A 22,011-nucleotide genomic window follows, 5' to 3' on the forward strand; every position below is an offset into this window, starting at 1 on the left:
CTCTGGTAGCGGTAGCGACCTGTCAATCACAGTAAGCCCGCCCTAAAGCATACCCTGCTTTATGGTCTGTTTGACTCTAAATGGACCATAATTTACTAAATGAACATCATGCTGTATTGACGAAGACTTGAAACTAGAGATTGAGACCATAAGCTCATGTTTACAATGTTTACTGAGTCATTTTCTCATAGACTTCTATACAACCAGAGGAGTCACCCCCTGATGGACACTAGAGAGAATGCAGGTTTTAAGACACTTTCGCATTGGCTTCACTCTGCAGAGGTTGACGCCTGGTAGCAAGTCAACGTATTCAGATATCTTGCGAAACATCTAAACATGTGCTAGATAGCAAAATATTAAGTACAGAAATTCATGGTACCCAGATGATGCATCGTTATGACTTTGGTGATCCCCAGACTTTTCTTCAACTTTTCATCTGGCATCACCATGAGGTCCGCATTTCTGGTTTAAAATGAAATCTCAACCTGTATTTGATGGATCGCCATGACTTTTGGTTCAGACATCCATGGTCCCCTCAGCATGAATTGTATAGCTTTGGTGATCACCTGACCTTTGGGCGACTGTGGCTCAGATCAGAGGAGGCCTTCAATCAGACGATTGGCGGTTCGATCCCCGGCTCCGCTAGTCCATATCGATGTGTCCTTGGGCAAGAAACTTTACAGCAAATTGCTCCCGTAGCTCCCGTAGCTGTTCCTGTGGGGTGTGAATGTAGAATGAATAGATAGTCCGGATGGGCAGGTGGCACCTTGCATGGTAGCCCCTGTCATCAGTGTATGAATGGGTGAATGATGACATGTAGTGTTAAAGCTTTGAGTGGTCGGAGAACTAGAAAAGCTCTATACAAGTACAGTCCATTAGCCATTATGTTTTTGGGTTGTCGGTCTGTATGTCCGCCTTGTAATGTGATTTCTTCAAACATCCACCTGGACTAGATTTTGGTGATCGAAGGTGGTGGTCACTGTGACCTTACAACCATCCTATTCTTAGGAAAGCAATATCTCAGGAACACCCTGAGGAAAATTTATTACATCTGGTACACACGTCCACTTGGACACCAGGGTTGACTGATTAGAATTTGGTGGTCAAAGGTCACTGTGACATCATAAAACATCATAATTCAAGAATTCCTATGCTATTACTGACGATTTCACAGAAATATAGGATAATGATGCAACATGACTGGTTGGGGGAGGCATACAACTGTAAGGTGGTAACTCTACTTAGTTAAGAAGTGACTGAATTTGAATGAACTTGAGATAGAAAATCTATCTTGGGAGCAGTAGTAGGCAAAACTATCTACTTAATGGACATTGGGATGTGATTGCTTTGTCATGATTATCATGATTAACAATTTCAAGTAGCGATTGCTAAAGATCCTTCTGTACCAACCTTTATGTGTGTGTCCTCTTCAGAGATCAGAGGAAAAACAACGGGGTTCATGAGAAACCTAGTCTTAATACAAAGAGACAATACATTCTAGTGTATCAGATAATGGGTACCGATGAAACCAAACTATCACCCGACAATAACACGCTGATCTCTTAAAATGATCATCATGAAGAATCTCCATGTAGCCCCATATCATCTACAAACCATGTGATGAACACATGTCCTTATTAGTGGGATTGTGTGTGTGTTGAACTGTGAATCTATAGGCAGACATATACGTGTCATATGTTATTCAGGACAGCAGGAGGATCTCTATCGGGCTCAATATCTTCATGGACACCCTCAGCCCCCCCCCCGAACGTATTTCTTCTTCTTATCCCATCTCTTCTGTCCTCTCACGTCATGTCCGTCCTGTCCCGGTCTCTCTGTCTGCTCTTTCACCATTTCCTCTTATACAAGTATGTCAAATGATTCCTCCTCCTTCGTCTTCTTCTCCTCTTTTCCCCCGCTGCTTCCGACCACCATCTGGCCATCTCCATGTGCCATGTGGAGCCTCACCACTCTCCCATCAGCATCCCTCCCTCAGCATCCTTTACTTTCCCCTTTCCCCTTGAAATTCAAATGTGAAAAGGGTCCCTCTTGAGAAAATGCCACGGATTGTTTGTAGGGGTGTAACGATACACGTATTCGTATTGAACCGTCCGGTACGGGGCTCACGGTTCGGTACGCATTACAAACCGAACAATACGTTTGAATAATATTAAATTGCTTTTGAAAAAAAATATATAGCTGAAATTGGTGGAGCCACTGCGCCAAAACATGGCAACCCACCCGACGTAACGTGCTATCCTTCCCTGATTTGCCACGCTCCTATCACGTGACCGGATGTTTACAAACAACAACAGTCTTGATTACCGATCGACTGGAGAACTGATTACAGGCGTTGTTGACCGTGTTGTCTTAGCAGCTGTTGTTCAGTTAAAGTCTGCATTATTACGGAGGAAGCAGCTGTTATTGGAACAATTAACGTTAGTGAGCGGCGTGTCCAGCGGAGGTATCAGACCTACGGAGCGGACGTCTGAAGCAAGGTTATTATAGTTTTGCATTTGTCACTAGTTTTTATTTTTATTTCGTTTTAACTTTTTGTTTTCAATTTCAGTTTAGTTTTAATTAGTTTTTATTTTTTGAAAATGCTTAGTTTGAGTTTAGTTTTTATTAGTTTCAGTATTAGTTTTAGTCTTTACCGCGGAATGCAACAGACCAAGTAAATCTGCATTTTCTGACAAACAGCATCCGATTTCATGACTTTTACATAACGTGTAACGAGAGCAACATAACGCATGTTTGGGCGTGTTCTGTAGCGCCACACAGAGGATACAGAAAGCGGTGGAGTACAGTGACGTACGGTGAGGTTTGTGGCTGGTGAGGCACTGACTCGAGTCAGATTTACAAATATATGAACCCAATAGAGTAGCTTAAATCACCATTCAATTGGCAGCTTGCGCATTGACTACTGGTTGTTTTGCATATTTCATATCAGCATTCTTTACACACACATAGGTAAGGTACATATTTGATTCCACCGGGAGCGTGTGTGGCGCGATCTGCCCCCCGACCAGCCCCACCGAGAGCGTTTCAGAAGCGGAGTGCTCGCGAAAATCGTGAGATTCCGCGATAATCTATGTAACAACCACGGATGTATAAAGAGAACAACAAACACATAAAAGGTTACTTTACCTGTCCGACGTTGAATTGCTGTTGATTTGGTCATATTTCCTTGTTTTTTTAGATATTTTTAAGCTTGGATATTGAATCATACATTTTTGTGGTCAAAGCAAAATATAAGAAGAAGAGAAGTGTAGAAGAAGAGCAACGACAGAACAAGCATAAACCCGACCCGTGGGCTCTCGCACGCCCTCTTCTTTGAGGCAGAGTAGTGTTTGCCTCCCCTCTGTGCTTTTTCACTGCGGTTTAATGTCAGATCAGCAACACTAAATATGTTCTACACATACGTAAAATACAGTACCTATTCTATGTAAAGAAAGGACATATAATACAAGTGTCTACAAATATTACAGTGGTGACAAACAATGAGAAAGCAAAAGGCACGTGCTCACCAGTTTGTGAGGGATTGCGCAATCTGAGGTGAGGCACAGCTCGTCGCTGCCTCACCTCGCTGCCTGCCGTCTCCTCTCTGTTTGAACAGGACATGCGCTAATTCAGCGATTTTGATTATAAAAATGCTTGAAATGATTGGAATCATACAGAAATTACATTTATAGCACAGATCAGTAGAGAAATATTAATATTTATTTTATTTTATCATTATTTGTTTTTTACTTTTCATGATGACAGGTGAGGCTCTGCCCGCGCTGGCCACGCTGGCCACGCTGGCCAGAGTCCCGCTGGCATCCCCGACGTGTACTAAAAGTGGTACAGTAGAAGATAGACTTAGGCTATGTATGAAATAAATTGACAAAGACAAAAACTAAAGACATTTTCTCTATAATTCTATTTTATTTTACAACACAGTTTGTTAGTTATTGTTTTTTTTATAAAGCCTTGTTTTTATTTTTATTTCAGTTAACGAAAAAAAAATTCACACCTAGTTTTCGTTTTTTCGTTAGTTTTCATTAACGATAATATCCTTGGTCTGAAGTAACGGTTAGCGGCTTTAGAGAGGACGGACAGGAAACGGAGGACTTTCCTTTTCTTATTAATGTTTATTTTGTTCTGTACAACTGTTAGAGAAATTCACTCGAAGCCGATGTAAAAGTAATTATCACAGGACATTTATTCTTGCAAGAAGGAGACAGAGTTGAAACACATACAAGTCATGTATCAAGGCTGCTCAGAGGTCTGTCTCTGAGTCTCTGATATTTATACTTCGGATAACACACAAGTGCGTTTGCACAGAATCATTTGCATAAAGCTACGTGGCATGTCTTGAACTCGTCTACAGAAGGTCACAGTGACTGCTAAACGAGGAACATCTGAGGATAACAAGTGTGAAGAGAATTCACACAGGAGCCCCAGACTTCATGGAGCCTTGTATGTTAAACAATAAGAACAGATCATTCTAAAAGTTATTTTTCTCCAACAACAACTATGTACAACAAGTTAACACACATAAACTATAAAGGAACAAAACATGAATTGCTCTCCAGTATGACAGAGACTTCAGCAGAGAACAGACAACAACGAAACAGAGGAAACGAGTGAGACAAGTGTTGACCACATTTATGGATCATAATCTAGTACACCTTTTTGTGTAAGTGTTGATTTTAAAGTAAATATGAGGTGAGAGAGAAAGAGATAGAGCAAGACCTGCAGCACTGTAACTAAGTCTGAAAAATAAAACTTCTAAAACTTTCCAGGAAACGTATCTGTTTGAGTTTATAGAGGAATATTTTAGAGAAGATCTTAAGTATCAAACACAACCTTTCATTATTAAAGACTACTTGAGAGTCTCACCAGCGAGGATTTGGCATTTCTGCTTTTTTGCTGTACTGAAAATGTACCGAAACGTACTGAACTGTGGCACCACTGTATTGTATTGAACCGAACCGAGAATTTTGTGAACCGTTACACCCCTAATTGTTTGTCACTTTTTCTCATCTGATGTGCTTTGTTAATAGGAAACTATAAATACATTGATGCATAACTCTGTTTTTCCAGTCAGGGACTTTACCTTCCCTTCCTCCATGTGGCCTATATAAGCAATAATGAAGTTGGTTTAGAGAATAAGTGATTGTTTCCTTTCTCCACTTGGAGAGTAGCAGAAAACAGATGTGGTACAGAGTGACCGCTAACCTGTCCTTAGTCTGAACTCTGCATTAGTCCCTGAGGACGGCTGCGTGGCTCATCAGCAGCTGGGTCTGCACTGCAGTTCCCTCTGCTCTTAGTTCCACACATCATAGACACAGGGTTGCACTGTAACTATGAAGAGAAATGCTTTTTATGCAGACCATTTCAATTCTCTGTTCTTTGTTAAAGGCATGCATGGATTTGTTTCTTTGGCACCTTACCTCATATAAGACACAGACATGAGCTGTGTGCGTGCTAACATGCAGCATATAGAAGTGTTTGTTATCAGTGTTGTCTAAAAGCAGTGGAGAGTTTAGAGGATCGGTACGAGAGGAATAAACCCAACAGTGAATAATGTTCTCGTGGCGGTGTGACGTTTGTCCTGTGAGACGCGATTAGCTTTGTCTACACTGGAAGTGAGTCAAGTTAGTCAGACAAGCTCAAGTTCTTGGTTCTGTTGGTTTTGTAATGAATTCCACTATTGACTGAGATTTTGTGAAAAGAAAAAAAAAGGATAGAAAAATTAACCACACTAGCTGTGGACTCATATACAGTAATACTACATTAAGCGCTGTACACAGTTCACATCCCAGGATAGGACGAATCATACAATATAAAGGATCCAACAAATTGCTGAGCAATCAGACTTTATGAATTTTTAAAATGCTTTTGAACTATATTTGTATTTGTGTCACTAAAGACCTTCCTGTTAAAACCTTCCTATTAACAGTTTAATTTGTTCAGCAAAGGACACATAGGATGTGTAGTACATTTTGCCTACCGTAACCGTTTAAATGATGTGTTTGTTGTCTGCAGCTATGGAGGAGCTGGACGGGGATGAGGTTAGGGTGTCCTCCAGGGGACGTTTTGCTGAGAGAGACATCGTCCAGGTAAAGCGTATTCCACGTACACGCTGCCCTGTCACACTTCTGGTGCTCCTCACTGTGACCAGCACACATCTGCATGGAGTTGATTTTGTTCAATTACAACCTGAATCTGTCTCAGGGACACCCCAACATTCACATTATAACCAAAGGCCTTTATTAGGGCTCTTAACTAGTAAAGGACTGCAGAGACAGCTTGAGGAACTTTTATGAATTCTGATCTGATCCGGTTCCTGGCATATTGTTTGTGTAGGAAAAGAAGACCCATTTTGTTTAAAGCAGAACTATTTCTTCCTGTTTTTGTTAAAAATAATGGGAAATTTTATGATCTGTTTTGATCAAAAAAGTATCATAAATATCCCCTTATCTTGCCATGCACAAATGTAAGTATTATGTAAAAGCTGAATGTAATTTAAAATACTAAGAGGAACTTTAAACTGGTTATTAAACAGTCTCAATGTAATACTGATTCTCTACATGACTTGCTAAAGTAAACCAGACCATCAACGAGAAGATGGTATATTTCTTAATAGTTATTCTTAATGCTCGTCATCGGTGCCACCGGGTCGGATTCTGGTAATCAGATGAAAGCATAGAGGTTCACCAGAAACTCAAGCTGGTGTTCGGAAACACTACCACTTTAGTCCACAGGGACCAACAAAATCAACACAAAATGTAAGTTCCTCGTAGTAACTTTAAATTAATTCAGTTGCTATACCGAACAGACATTCAACTACACACCAAACAAGCACAAGGCAAAACACTCCCACACAAATGTCCCTGTTGTCATCACCATCCGTTTTTCCTGCTCCCGTCCAGTTTGTTCCTTTCCGGGACTACATCGACCGGTCGGGTAACCAGGTCCTGAGCATGGCCCGTTTGGCTAAGGACGTCCTGGCGGAGATCCCTGACCAGCTGCTGTCCTTCATGAAGAGCAAGGGGATCGAACCCCGGCCTCCTCTGCCCGCCAGCTCAGACTCCCCATCAATGTCCACCACCACATCCACCAATCCTGCCCCTAAGGAACGCAACATGCCCGCCTGAGACGAGGGCAGCGAGTACGGTAGTCTGAGATCTGAGAAAAGGGAGATGTGTGTTTGTGTCTCTGTGTGTGTGTGTGTGTGTGTGTGTGTGTGTGTGTGTGTGTGTGTGTGTGTGGTACGTGTCTTGCATGGTTTCAGGATTAGGAACCGAGTCAGGCTTTTGAACGTAGTTTCCGCAGTAAATTGAAGGGGACACCTACCAGAAGAGTTGGTGGGGATGGATTTCTCCAACAAGACCTGGACTAGAAATGTAGAAAACACCTTTCAGCACCTATCACAGGTGTAACACACAGCTCTGCAATTAAAAACTGCATTTAAATCAAAGGCTTTTAATGTAGTTTAGCATGTTTTCCTCAGTCATCAATAAAGCCACCCACAGACTTTTCTGCCAGCACAACTTCTCCCACAGAGGGCGAGTCCACAGCTCCATCCCCCCCCCCCACTTCAGTGTCTGTGACAGTGTTGCTGCTCACAGTGAGAAGAGTGTCCGCTGTATAAGAGTAATACATCCCGAAGCAGCCGGCCCATTGATTTGTTGTAAAGAAAGGCGGTGCTGAAGCTGATGGCCCTTCCTAGATTCTTTTTTTATCTTCAGGCTTGACAGGAAAACGGTGGATCTGAAAGTAGAGAGGCAGAAATGAAATCCCGTCCTGGTTGTGGCATCAGCGAGCCAATGGTTAGTTTTGTATTGCTTCATGAAAATGCTACACGTGAAATTCAAATGTGTGTTGATATAGAAGGGGTGCTCTACATTTCAAGGTTAACGTTCAGAGACTGAGCCTCGGCGAGTCAAAACTAATCCCACTTGGACACCAAGGGAAGGTGCTTGCGAGCCCCTCCTGAAAGCAGGAAATATATACGAGCATGAAATTGGCTCGGGAAGGAGAACAGACTGAACTATCCTCCACTCCCAGCTCCTCCACTTCCTCCCAGCCACCACACAATTTAACAATATCCAGAGACTATTTCAGCCTTGGTCGCAAAGCCCAACATAAATATGCCTGTGCTCTGCTGACCCCCTCACCCCTCACCCCCTCCTCCTCCTCCTCTTCCTCTAAATTGTAACTCTCAGCTGTTGCTGTCATTTGGGATGAATCATTCATGAGGTGAGTGTCCTCTGGTTCTCAAGCTGTCTGGACCTATTTAAAAGGAACAGAGTTGTTCAGCGCGCATTTCACGGCCCAGAATACTTCGTATGTAGCAGAGAATGTGTGAAAGTGTCAGGGGTCATCTTTTACTTCTCTTCATTTCTCACCAGAGAAACAAAAAGAGTGAATACCAGAGTGAGGTTTGGTTCTCTGTCAGAGTCGCTCAGACAGTTTTGCCTCAGTCTGGGCTCAACAGCTGCTCTATAACCAAACTGATTTGCAATTTGAACTTCTTTTTTTTGCGGACATATCCTTTGTTTCGTGATTTAATTTGCTATGCCTTTGCTTTCTGCATTCAGGATTCCTTTCCTCACATCCACACATACTGTGCAGTCAGGTCCAAACTTTTTGTCTCTGACCTTTGGCACTTAACCAACTAAACAAGAACGGTTTCAAACAGGCGGGGAAGGTCTGTAAAGCCAATTACAACAATATTGGATGGATTATTAAGCATGTGTCATATTGTATTAGAAAGGAAATGGATATGTGGCCTTATTTCTGTCATAATCCTACAAGTGTGTTACGAGGGAGGGCTCTATTTTTCTATGACGAATTTATCTGTGTTATTTTGCATGCTTGTTTGGCTGATATGCTGCCAATGATTGTACTTGTTTAGAAAAAAAACCTGTATATTTAGTCCTATCTAGAAAATGACTTCAAACAACATTCCTACATGTGTTGACTTGTGTTCTGTGCAGGAGCGTTCTTTCTATTTCTACTGTTATTGCGTGCAGTGTACTTGAAAGGACTGCCAATGTGATGATCCCAAACATATAGGAGCCACACCAATAGTAGGGTAGATTCCTATCACACTGTGTTTGAAACATGCATGCATGCGCGTGTTATCAAAAAGTATGCCAACACATGGTCACAAAAACGTATCGAATACTTTTGTATGAAGCATGTGGAACTTTCTATACAGTGTGTACAGTATTAGTTAATGACACTCACAGACGGTATCCCCCCCCCCCCCCCCGTATGTGATCCATACAACCTACATGGGTAAAATGTAAATACATCTAAAGGGATGTACAGAATATTTTGTGAAAGTCTTCCTTCCTTCCATTTTGTTCCTTTCTTGATACTCTAAATATGTCTTTCTGTCTTCATTTGTGTTGGTCAAAATTGAGTTCTAGGTTTTGTCATTGTTTTATAGCTGTTGCTTAGAAACCAAAATAAAGATAATGTTTAAGGCTCATCTGTAGTCTGTTACTATTTTGAGTGATTGTTGGGTTATGTTAGGGACTGAACAAAAATACTTAAGAAGGTAATTATTATAATTCGTGTTCCTCCTTTTATTTTCTCTTATTAAAAAAATAGCATGGCTGGAATGTTCAGCAATTTGTTGTTTACCATTTATTCTGTTTCCTAATGTATGGATTGGCATTGGTAGGTATTGCAAAAAATAAATATATATATATATATATATGTATGTGTGTGTATATATATATATATGTATGTGTGTGTATATATATATATATATATATATATATATATATATATATATGTATATGTGTATATATATGTATATATGCTTACTCCAGCTTAAAAGTGCTAAATTCAAAATTCAGAGCATTAATATAGCCGCAAACCACTTTTATGTAAAGATATATTGGAGTAATGTCTGCCTGAGCAGAGAATGAAGTCACTCTGTGTGTGTTGTCAGAGTTTCTCCGTGCGCAGTTTATTAGCTATTAGCCTATATATTATAGAACTCTGTCAAAGTTTGTAATGTTATATCTGAGTGTGGTGAAGCATTCATTAGTTTTTTATTTAACATACTTGCTATGGTACGTTTTATCCTCTACTACTTCTGTCGTCAAAACATTACAATCAATAGCACAATGTGAATCTTAAATGCATTGTCTAAACCCTCAGGGTGCCATGCTCTATAAATATTCGTTTATAGTGGTAATAAATGTGGTGTTTCTTCTGAGAAGATTTTTTTTGTATGTTTCATATTACTACACTGCCACTTAGTGGAAATACAGTGGGGAAAAAAACAGTGACTGTGATTTGAAATGTTTATTTCTTGAATTATAAAATGATTTGGCTTCACATTTTAATTTGAAGTTAAAGCATTGTAAGGAAATGGATCATAAAAGTATACCGACATATGCTACTTATTGGTAATAACAAATATAACTCGGATCCACTGCTACAAAATACACTCCGGTTTCACTTCACTATGATGCTAACGCTGCCTTCAGGTACTCCTCGTAGATCCTCTCTCAAGGTTCTATAGACCTCTAATGCTGATCTGCATTAAAAAAAACTACCCTCTGATAAAATGTTGAAGCCAAATTTTTGTACTTTCATAACAAATCATACACTGAAATGGAAAACTGAAACACAGACGTGCTTTTTGACATACGGTCTATGTTTAGGTCTCAGTCTGGCTTACAAGTCCCTCTTCTCCTACATGTCAAACCTAAAAAAAAAGCTCCCATAAAAGGTTGTACCGTGGAAAACTCGCAGTTTCACTGTTTTTTTTTTTCGGTTGTTAATACAATTATATTCACATCTTATAAATCGCCGAGGGTTTTCCCCTCCACCTCTGACTGCCGAATTTCCATGCTGGTCAGAAAGGCAGCATCCGGCCTGCTGTAAACCGTGCAGTGGCTCTCTGGAACGCCTCCGTCAACTAGGGCGGGCCTTTTCTGTGTCGCTGCTACAGGGATACCAAGATGGAAATCCAGGGGCTTTCTGGTGCCCAAAACATTCACATTCAACATGGCGCCCTACACAGAACCACTTTGTCTCCTCTTCAGTCAGCGACCGGACCGATACCTTGCTTTATTTCCACCGAAAATGAAGCGGATGGACTATTGGGGCAGCGTGAGCCACAAAGTGACGACAACAACAACAACACCAGGCCGAGGACATCACCGTTTCACCTACTGGCGGAAAATGGCAGCGGAGCGGCTTGTTCGCCTATCAGCAAACTGCAACCAACCGATAAAACACATTTCCCGGGCACCGGACCGAATGTCGGACTTCATAATATGAGCACGGAGAAAGAAAATGAGCTCGACGCGCTGCTCGGTTCGCGGGAGTTTGTGAGGACCGCCTGGAAATACGGGGTAGAGAGCGGGGATAGTGTAATGCAAATGGCGCTGCCTCTGTTTGAAGGGGAAGATGAACCGATGCCACAGAAGCACTTAACGTTACCGTGTCCAGTTTTACGGCAGCAGCGTGAGGACGGCGCCTTCAAGCAGCCCTCACTGGCCAGCCACAGCGCTACTGTGCCGGGGAGCTTCAGCACGGCGAACAGGGCTGATAAAACCACCCAGGAATTGTATGTTGTTTTTAATGTCGTTCAAGAGGATGGCAACGGTGAAGGAAGCAAACAGCGACCGGATGTGTCCTCGGAGGGCGGCGATCGAGTGAAAGGTAACAGACCAGAATGCTCTAATGCAAGTTCCTGTGGCTCCATGGAGCTTGGAAGCAGCAGTGACGTTATTCTTTACGAATCTAATGACAACTTGAACTGTCTTGATGCCCAGGCCCTGAAAAAAGCCGACCATGTTTTCAATTTGCTAAACGACAATGCTTCCGTGAGTAATGCCAAACAGACTGTATTTCACCACACTGTCGAAGACGTTGTTTTGACAAACAAATATGGCGATAAGATTTGTGGCCAGATCTGTACCGAAAACAATGAAAGTAAATTGGTCAGGGGGCTCTCGTCGCACTCTCGTGTTGACGAGAGCAGTGCTTTGATTTCAGGGAGCTCGGGTGTCGCGGAAGCCATGGACACCTCGGACTTTATTTCCGACTCAGCGGGGCTGCAGGGCAGCGCGCACCCGGTCACGGCCTCCGCAAGTCCGCCCGCGAGTGAAACCTTTTCCGGTACCATCACAATAAATAACCAAAGCATCATAGTGACCATAGAAAACGGGATACTGACTCTCGCAGCCCCACCAGAGGGCTATGTGCACAAAGAGGACGACATGGTCAGCTTAAAGGAGCACCTGGGCATGAAAGACCATGAGGACATTGTTCTTCTCAACTATGACAGTGGCACTAAATCCATTGGGAAGATCAGCACCCTGGCAGTATCGAGCTCAAGCCAGCAGGAAGAGCCCAGGCCTGGTTTGTCTGTGAGTGACTCCGAGCTGGCTCTGGTGGACGACTGCTCATTATCAGAGCTCGGGACATCTCTGGACTCCTGTCCCTTAGTTAAGCAGGAGGCGGGGACGCTGTTTGCTGTAACAGAGGCTGATCTGGTCACCCCATCCCCCAAAGCGATTGTGGCAGGCTGTGACAGTGGGGACTTCCAGTCTGTGCCGCTAATACGTTCCAAGAAAGAGACTGTGGCTTCTTTTGGGTGCCCTCAGCCAGGCTGCTCCAGCATATTTGATACACGTCAGAAACTTAAAGTTCACCTCCTGCACCATGCAGAGGACCCACGCCCCTACCAGTGCACCATGGAGGGCTGCGGTTGGGCCTTCGCCACCTCTTACAAACTGAAGCGGCATCTTCAGTCCCACGACAAGCAGCGGCCGCACACCTGTCAGTTCGAAGGCTGCGGGCGGCGCTTCACCACGGTCTACAACCTCAAGGCTCACGTCAAAGTCCACGAGCAGGACAACGCCTTCATCTGCGAGATCTGCAGCGAGAGGTTCCGCAGTGCTACGCGACTCACCAATCACCAGAGGGTCCACTTCGAGCCGCAGAGGCCCCACAAGTGTGAATTCCCAGGTAACATGATGCCAGTAAACTGTACACACCTCACCATGTTTATCTTCTCTATCCATCTGATGCTTTATCCCAAAGGCCATCTACTATTGTCCCCCCCCCCCCATATGCAGGTTGTGAGAAAACCTTCATCACCTTCAGTGCCCTGTTCTCCCACAATCGCACTCACTTCAGAGAAACGGGCCACTTCACCTGCACCTACCCGGGCTGCGACAAGACGTATGACAAGGCCTGTCGTCTCAAGATCCACATGAGGAGTCACACTGGTGAGCTGAAGCAAGATTCGAGTCGTCAATGATGTTGCTGTAACTCCCCCCCCAAGTGGGAGGGAGGGAATGCTCCACAGAGTGTGACTGTTTGAGGCTGTTTTCTTAAACTATAAGTCATCCCTCAATCACATGATGCTACTAATGTGTTGCCCTCTGTTCACTCGTGTCAGATGAGAGCAACTGTTAGCATTTTTCCAAAACATGATATTGTTACAGGAAACTAATGCTACACTCGCACTAATACACTTCCATTTAAAACAAAAATGACCATCGTCCACGCGGTGTTTCAGCATCAAGATTTCCGTTCATACTAACATGCCCAAAAATTAATATTGCATGACTATTCACGAACACTGGGCGTGTGGGTGCCAGTGTAAACAGGAAGTAGATTGGTAGGTTGCTTAGTTAGAGTATTATAGTACTCTTTATAAAAAAGGGTCATACTTGATACTTAAGATATAAACTCAAACAGACAAATTTCATGGGAGAAATACGTTTTATTTTTTCAAACTTAGTTACAGCACTGCAGGTCTTGCTCTATCTTTTTCTAAAGCACACATCAAATATACTTTAAAAATTAACACATACAGATTAAAGTTTACTAGATTATGGGTCATTAAATGTGGTCAACACACGTCTTTCACTCGTTTCCTCTGTTGTGTCCATCGCCCTTCTCAAAGCTGCTAACAGTGACTTCAGACGTCTGCTCCGTAGGGTCGATAACGCCGCTGGACACACCGCTCGCCAATCGCTTCAATAACAGCTGCTTCCTCTGCATGTCGGCGGTAGTAGAGTTATAAAATGCTGAATTTAACTGCACAACAGCTGCTGGTTTAGACAACAAAGGTCAGCAACGCCTGTAATCCGTTATCCATGTTGAATTAGCCTGGTAGTCCATCGCTAATCAAGGCTGTTCTTGTCTTCTGACGGTGTGATGAATCAGGGAAGGACACGTCGTTACTGCTAAGACCCAATCAAGTAGCGAATGCGCGTGTCTATGTCATCATTTCAAAAGGTCTTCGTTTCCATCTGTCCACACTAAGGCAAACCCGGAGTTTTCAAACTAACCTAGCGTCGGTAATGGTTTCAAATGGCAGTTTTTGGGAGGTTTAAACTCCAGAGTAGTGTGGACGCTAGGTGTAAACGTATCAAAAGATATGCGTTTTAAAATGGAAACGTAGTAGTGTGGGTGTAGCCTAAGGATATGCCTGTACTGAATCCTCTAAACCGAACCCCTCAGAAGCAGGTTAGCAGCGCTGCAACGGTTACACCAGCTAAATGTGGGCCAGCTGTGTGACAAGCAGGAAGCCTGGGTTAAGCCCAAAGTTAGCCAGTCAGAAGTTATCTATTATGGTCATAATGGTCGTAGGCGCACCGGTAAATGAACGTCTAATGTCCTGATTCCAGGTGAAAGGCCGTTTGTCTGTGACTCTGAGGGCTGTGGCTGGTCCTTCACCAGCATGTCTAAGTTGCTCCGACATAAACGGTAAGTGCTCATACAACAGTGACTGAGTCAAATAAGGAGCAGTGCTACCCTGACTTTAGACAGTTTACTAGGGGATTGGGGTTTTGTGATCCACACACCACATTTTGCATTAAGTATAACAAGTTCTGTAAAACTATGATTTGTCGTACAAGTCATTCAGTTTTAGTTTTGTGTCACAGGTCTGGATGCAGTTTTTTTAGGTTGTGATATATAGCAGCATTCCTGTTAACTGTTTTTGTTTTAATAAACTTGTCATTATACTGGAGGTCTTGGTTCCCCTTGCCATATTAACTGTTATTTCAGTTTTGATATAGATTTTTTTTTTTTTTTCTCTTTCTCTCCATCCACCAGTTGTTCTTATACTGACCTATAGCCTTCTTTGTTTATCAGGAAACACGATGATGACCGACGCTTTGTCTGTACAGAGGAGGGTTGTGGGAAATCCTTCACCCGGGCAGAGCACCTGAAGGGTCACAGTATCACCCATCTGGGTACCAAGCCCTTCCAGTGCCATGCAGAAGGTACGTACAGCGTACAGGTATCAAAAACAAAGGACAGGAGAGGGACTTTATGATGGGAGAATACGACTCTTGGATCAGTTTCACATGAACGGAGAGGAGTTTTTCACTGCAGTTAAAAAGTTTATTAAGAGGAGGGAAGAGGTAATCATTCATGGCGTTTGTTTCCTTCATGTTCTTCAGGCTGTAATGCCAAGTTCTCAGCACGCAGCAGCCTGTACATCCACTCCAAGAAGCATAAGCAGGACGGCAGCACCCTGAGGACACGCTGTCCTGTGGCCAACTGCTCCAAGCACTTCTCCTCCCGAAGCAGCCTTAAGAGCCACATGCTCAAACACCACCACCTCAGTCCTGGTTAGTGACCGTCACAGAAAGGCATTCATTGGAATGGTTTGACTGCTACTTATCGTCCAATCTCATGGTCATGGTGGAGATAATAGCACAAAACCACGATGTTTACATACCGTCTGAGCCACTAAAATCCACTTCAGTATTTTGAAAAGGGATTGTTGCTGTAGTGAGATGAATGCAAATTGTCAACACTGGAGTTCATTAATTATGAAACCCATTAAACACAAACAAACTTCCTATTGAGGCAATGATTGAATGTCATTGTATTATCTAGTTAGGTAATAAAGTCTTTATTAATTATTAAATCTGTATTTATTCCACAAAATCATTACTACCAAAACAACTCCAGACTTTCCCCTCTCCATCCCAGATGTTCTCAGCCAGATGGAGACCACGCCAACCCTGACCCCCAGCAGTGAGCTCATCAGTGCCACCCCATCAACAGTTGCCGGGCCCGATATTGCCGGGAGCGACCAGCTGACCAACCTGGACCTCAGCTCTCTTTTCTCCGCCGTGCCTGGTGGCGCTGCACCCTCCGCTGGCATCGGGGTGGGGATTTCCGTCGCTGGCAGCGGCTGTAACGGCACTTTCACCATGGACCTCTCCCTGGTCAGCTCGGGCATCCTCACCATCGACCCCTCCTCGGTCGGCACCACTCTGGGCCCCGGGAACAGCACCATGTCGGCCAAAGCAGTGGACCCTCTAATCCTGGCAGCCAGTGCTGACATGGGCCCCCACCACGGTTTGGAAGGGTCAGTGGGCGACGTCCTGCCCCCACAGGGCACTCTCAATCTGGATGATGTGCAGACGGTTACCCCGGAGGCCCTGGGAACACTCACGGCTCTCGCCATGCAGGGTGCCGGTGCCTCCGCGGACCCCGCTCTGCAGCACCCACTCAGCTCTTCCAGTGCCCTGAGCGTGGAGCCCACCGCCTCCATGGCGGTGGCCCCTGTTGCCGAGCAGCTGACCTCACCTTCAAAGGTGGTGGAGGTGGGTGGCCAGGGGGGAGCGGGGCCTCTGCTAGGCTGCGTGGAGGTGCTGGGACATCAAGAGGGAGGGAAAGTCCTCACCCAGTTTGTTTTCCCCGGCCACAGCAGCAGCTTCAGCCCACAGAAAGACCAGGAACTCAATGCTGTGTCACCCAGCAGCTTCCTGGTGAGTGTTCATGCTGCTATGCAACTTAGTTTAAAGGGCTTGTATGCCCTCCTGTTTTCCAGCATTTTGGGTATACTACTGCATATGTGAAGTTGTTTAAAGCCACATGTGTCTCCAGATAGAGCTGTGTGAAATCTGATAAATTTCCTCAAGTGATGTCACTTGAGTCAGCATCAGTTGAGGCTGAAGAGAGAGAAAATATAAAACAAACCTGTAGCTGTGAGGTTAGAAAGAAGTGATGTTACCAGACGTCTTTAGCCCGCTGCTCATCTCTGCTGCAGGCTACGATTGCTGCTACTAGCACAAACACATCTCTGTATACCTTTAGGCTTATGCGTTGCACTGGGGGTAATGTAGGCGCCAGGTTCTGATAAGGAACAATGGAACAAAAAAAGTAAATATCACTGATTATACTTAGTTTATTTTTGATACTGTCCATCATTTGTCTGATGTTATAGAATAGAAGGATAAGACGGACAATAAAGTTTTATTTTCTTGGAGTACAACTCTTGAGTAGTCTTTCAAGGAAACATGCGTTTGTTTGTTGTATTCTGTAATGTGAAAGGGAAATGGCCCAAATCTGTGCTAGTAGCAGCTTGGCCCTGAGAAGCCTACATAATGGTGTGTAGTAACCTCTGCGTTCCTGTTTTGTTTGTCAGGAGAGTGGAGGCTCAGCGAGGACAGACTACAGAGCCATCCAGCTGGTCAAAAAGAAGAAGCAAAGAGGTCCTTCAGTCTCCTCCGGTAAGACGCGTGGAGCGATTCCAGGCCTTTTATTTAACGTTCCTAGAACAGCGACCAAAGCTATTGTTCTACAGCGAGTCATGGTAGTGTCCTCTTTTGGCTCAATCCAGGGGCTTCAGGGTCGAGTCAGAGGAAACCGAAAGGAGTAAAGGCAGCTTCGGCTCCTACAGCGATGGCTCCCTCTGGTGTTCGTTATGGTGAAGGGGCGGCAGCAGCCAATGGGGGCCTGACCCTGCGTGACCCTGTCACCGGGGCCCAGTATGTCCAGATTCAGCTGCTGCAGGTGAGAGCCCCAGACATCTCATTGTTATGCAAATGTGTGCGTCTGCTTCTGATCGTGTGTGTGTGTGTGTGTGTGTGTGTGTGTGTGTGTGTGTGTGTGTGTGTGTGTGTGTGTGTGTGAATGCAGGACGACCCAGCCAGTGATGGTGACCTGGCCTTCCAGCTGAGCTCTCAACCCTCCAGCTCCCACTCTCAGCTCACTGCCGACCTGCCTGTCAACATCTTACAGGTGGGAAAAGTTTTATTTTTGGGTCCTGTCTGTTTAAAGAACCACATTCAAAGCCTTTACACTGACACCACGTATTTTCTTTCTGGTGACATTTTAGTTTAAGTGAACAGAGTCCGTTTCCACGAGCCGACATCTCGTGTTAGCACTGACACGCGTCCTACAAAATCTGGAAAATCGTGCGAACATTAGTTCAACATTCTCCTTTGCTTGAGAATGAACTACAAGGCTGTCTGTCAGAGCTCCCCTTTATGGATGACATTATTTTGGTTATGTTGTGTAAACGCTGTTAACGCACTCCTAAGTCCTCTCACGCGGTAGCTGGCACCTGCTGGTTGAATGACTTAACAAAAGGTTGCTTTCCTCTTGACGGTTGAATAATGTTAAATTGGTTTGCGTGTTTGGTTTTAGTTGCTAAAGTTGACGTGCTTGCTAGCTTTTTTTGCCTACATCTCTGCAGGTGTGTTTGCATTATACTATGATACATTTGTCACAATTTCCAGCCCATGAGAGGATTTTATAGAGAGATTACAGCCATAGTGTACATCTGTTGTATCAGACTTCCACGGAGAGGAACATGTTGGTGTACAGTACGATCCCCGTCCGTCATACCAGAGTGGAACCCTGACTGAGCAGCATATTTGTAGCAGCCACCATGTGTTAAGCACAGGTGAACTTTTCCACGCGGTGCATTTTCTTTTTGGTTCAGGGTTGCAAAGTTCTGGGAATATTCAATGTGTGGAAATTTTCCATGGGAATTAATGATTAGATATTAACAAACCTTTTACCACATCATAAACAGATATAATCCATAATTATTTCAATATGTTATTCAATCACATTGTCTTAAAAACAAACAATTGTAACAGGATAATAAACTCCAGTTGTCTGCCTGTGGCGTGTTGTCAAGCTAGCTTATAAAACATAGAAGCATGTTCTAGTGAAACTACGGTAAGATGAGCCACAGAGTGCAACCACACCACTAGATGCCACCACGTCCTACACAGTGTCTCTTTTTATAGATGTATGATTTTTGTATTAAAATTGTGCCAAACGTCCCATGAAAACCTTTCTGACGCTTTGCAACCCCAGTTTGGATACAAGAGAACTGATCTGTGTGACTGTTTCCTCCAAAAGGAACCTTCGGTGATGACGGAGGACGACAACGGCTCCGACAACTCCCAGTTCACGGGAAGCACAATCAACCTCCAGGACCTGGAGTGAGGGCCACGGTGCCGCAGGTCCGAGGCCCGCCGTCCGCAGTTTACACCAACAAACGGTTTGCCTCGTCTCTTCCCAGGACTCCGAGAGCCTTTTTGGACGTGTGGTTCGTAAAGTTGGCGAAGGGGGAGGATATGAGTCCACAGATAACGCACCTTGACAAGAGGAGATGGAGAGGATTTGTTTATTCTGAAGATTATTTTGTGTTTATCTCTAAAGTCCAGTTTGTACCAAAATGGAACCTGAGGGCATTCTCATGTCAAAGACACATGCGAGGGACTCCTCTGGACTTTCATCGTAACGGTGTCTATTCCATGGTGCCACATTGCCACTCATGCACACACACACAGTGCGCTGTCTACGCTCCAGTTGCCTTACAGACGCCTCACGCTGTGCATTCCTCCACTGGCGGGGCATCTGCTTTATTCTGTTGCTACTCTTCATTTCTTTTTCCTATGGCAGCAGCGAGCCCATGTTGAAATCATGCCTGTTCATGTGTTTATATGCATCATGTCATGTGTTACTACCTTCTTATAATAATTCTATCTGTTTTTGTTATTTATTATTTAGCTGTGGGTTTACAAAATGGCAGAGCCAAACACAGAGGAATTAAAGAATGAAAGCACAATCAGAACGGCGCTGTGTGGAGGTCTTCATTTCCATTTCTGTTTCTTACAATAAAACCAGAATGTGTTTTCATTTCGACCCGACAAAGAACGTACAAGGATTCACAGGAAGCATGAAGTGAATTTAATAATAATCTCTCTCTCTCTCTCTCTCTCTCTCTCTCTCTCTCTCTCTCTCTCACTCTCACTCTCACTCTCACTCACTCACTCACTCACTCACTCACTCACTCACTCACAGAGCCTTTGACCACTTTAAAGGAGACAAGATGAGACCAGAGTCTCTATGGCAGCACATTTTCCGAATGATTCAGTTTCTACAAAAATCATTTCTTGTAACAACATATCACTTTATCTTGTCCTATCACAAAACCAATGTATCTCCTGAAAGCAAACTCTTCTCACTACATGATCAACAAGAAACTTGTGAAACATTTGTTGTTCCAATTAGAACTTTGAGGGATCATATCCATAAACAAAGGACTTTTATAAATATGCTTTGTTTTATTAGATGCTCGGGACAGTTGAATGACCACCCATCCATATCTACACTGCATCCAGGAAGTAGTCAGCCCCCTTTAAATTAATTTCCCCCTCTATCCTTCATAATGACAAAGCCATGACGGGGTTTTAGAAATGTTTGCAAATGTGTCAACGTGAAAGTTCACTTCTTAATACAAGTATTAAGACTCTTAGCTGAAGCAGTGATTTCAGCCTCATGTTATATGATCGCTCTAGAACCAAAGCCTGGGTCGGGACCCTCAGGTGGGTCACGAGAGATTTTATCAGGGTCGCTACATTCTTTCCATAGTCCTCTTAAGGTTTGAGCCACATGAGGGGGCCTGAATGTTCATATTGTGTTACTGATGAGAGGAAGTGAAAAGAATGATTCTAACTAAATGCATTTATTTGGTCGCATGTAGAAAGTATTTAATGTGTATATGTTTTCAATAACATGCATAAAACGGAGTGGTGATTTATCAAAAGTATACCTCTTCTAGATGACTGGTTTAATATAAAGGGATGTGGAAATGGCACATACGCACAAGTTCACTCATGATTCATAGAGAAGTAACCCTGTTGTGAGTCGGGATGGTTTCCCCAGAAACACCACTGTTGTAGTCTACAGTATGTCTTCAGACAATGATGGACCTCTCTACCGTTCTCATGACATATGTTTCTCATAACAACACGCCAACTAATGTAATAACGAGACAACTTTGTTTTTAATTAGCTGTTGGTCTTTTCCCGTCTGCCATTGAAAGCTTTATCTCTGGAGCAACAGCCCCCTATTTAAAGGGCCAGTTCACCCAAAACGAATGCAAGCAGCTTTGCAGTACTATTACCAAACCAGTAGATGGCGTCCATCTAGAGCAGTGATTCTCAAATGGTGGGTCGCAGACCCGTTTTCAGTGGGTCGCCGGCCTTTGTCTAAAAAACCCCAAAAAATCCTGTGCTTTTATTTTGAAGGGGATTTTTTATGCAGCGGAGTTATTCACACTCCTTAACAGTATTTGGCGTTAATGCCTTTGAATGCTAATAGACACTCATTTAGCCAACACGGTGCCCGTGGGCACCTGGTCGCCTGTGGGGATCACGTGAGTCGCCCGCAAGGCATGTTCTAAAAATAGTGCTAGTCACAATGGAGCTCCATATAAACATTGTAGTTACTGTTCTTTTTTAATCAAAAACGCATAAATGTAGATTTTAACCCTCCTGTTATGTTCGTTTTTTAGGTATAGCCATGATGTTCGCGGGTCAAATTGACCCGGTGCATGTTTAATCATCCAAAAGTGGTCAGAAACCAAAAAATCCTAATAAATATAGTTTGTACCTCATCACCAACTCCCTTACTAACAATTCAATCAGTATTTAGTGGAATGGAGTTATTCACCCCTCCATAGATCATAGTTCAATTAGGATAACCCACTCGTTTTCATGAAAAATACATGTTTTACAATTTTTTAGGTACTTTGGAAAAACCTAGATAGAAATTGCATTAATGTACCATAACATGTATTTATTTCTAAATTTTTTGTATATTTTGAAACTTTCTTTTTTTCATGGGGTGATGTAGATAAATAGAGATGAGACACCTCTTTTGTTCAGGGTCATATTGACCCACTCACTCAAAATCAAGCCA

At 43.5% G+C, this 22,011-nt stretch overlaps 2 protein-coding genes across 2 annotated transcripts in view; both read left to right on the forward strand.

The window, feature by feature from the left end:
* Positions 1–7,497, forward strand: part of LOC137874052 (copine-9-like) — a 237,599-nt gene extending 230,102 nt beyond the window's left edge. Inside the window, exons 19-20 of the mRNA XM_068712676.1 lie at positions 6,034–6,107; positions 6,921–7,497. Coding sequence (XP_068568777.1) covers positions 6,034–6,107; positions 6,921–7,145 — 299 coding nt within the window. The 3' untranslated portion in view covers positions 7,146–7,497. The remainder of the gene's footprint in view (positions 1–6,033; positions 6,108–6,920) is intronic.
* A 3,445-nt stretch (positions 7,498–10,942) lies between these two features.
* si:dkey-156n14.3 (zinc finger protein ZXDC) lies at positions 10,943–19,879 on the forward strand. The gene is made up of 10 exons (XM_068712674.1): positions 10,943–12,996; positions 13,107–13,259; positions 14,670–14,748; positions 15,139–15,269; positions 15,450–15,620; positions 15,988–16,772; positions 17,432–17,516; positions 17,627–17,799; positions 17,926–18,027; positions 19,162–19,879. Exons 1-10 carry the CDS (start codon positions 10,980–10,982, stop codon positions 19,246–19,248), a joined length of 3,783 nt encoding a protein of 1,260 aa, XP_068568775.1. The 5' UTR covers positions 10,943–10,979; the 3' UTR covers positions 19,249–19,879.
* Positions 19,880–22,011: the final 2,132 nt, after the last annotated feature.

The sequence above is a fragment of the Cebidichthys violaceus genome, unplaced genomic scaffold (assembly GCF_023349555.1).
Source record: "Cebidichthys violaceus isolate CVI_PGR_0920_01 unplaced genomic scaffold, fCebVio1.0.p SCAF_17, whole genome shotgun sequence".
Classification (NCBI taxonomy): domain Eukaryota; kingdom Metazoa; phylum Chordata; class Actinopteri; order Perciformes; family Stichaeidae; genus Cebidichthys; species Cebidichthys violaceus.

Coding starts and splice junctions, on each gene's coding strand:
- si:dkey-156n14.3 (XM_068712674.1), top strand. CDS start 10,980: ATGGAAATCCAGGGGCTTTCTGGTGCCCAAAACATTCACATTCAACAT. Junction 14,749..15,138: donor AAGTTGCTCCGACATAAACG/GTAAGTGCTCAT, acceptor TTTGTTTATCAG/GAAACACGATGATGACCGAC. Junction 17,800..17,925: donor TCCAGATTCAGCTGCTGCAG/GTGAGAGCCCCA, acceptor GTGTGAATGCAG/GACGACCCAGCCAGTGATGG.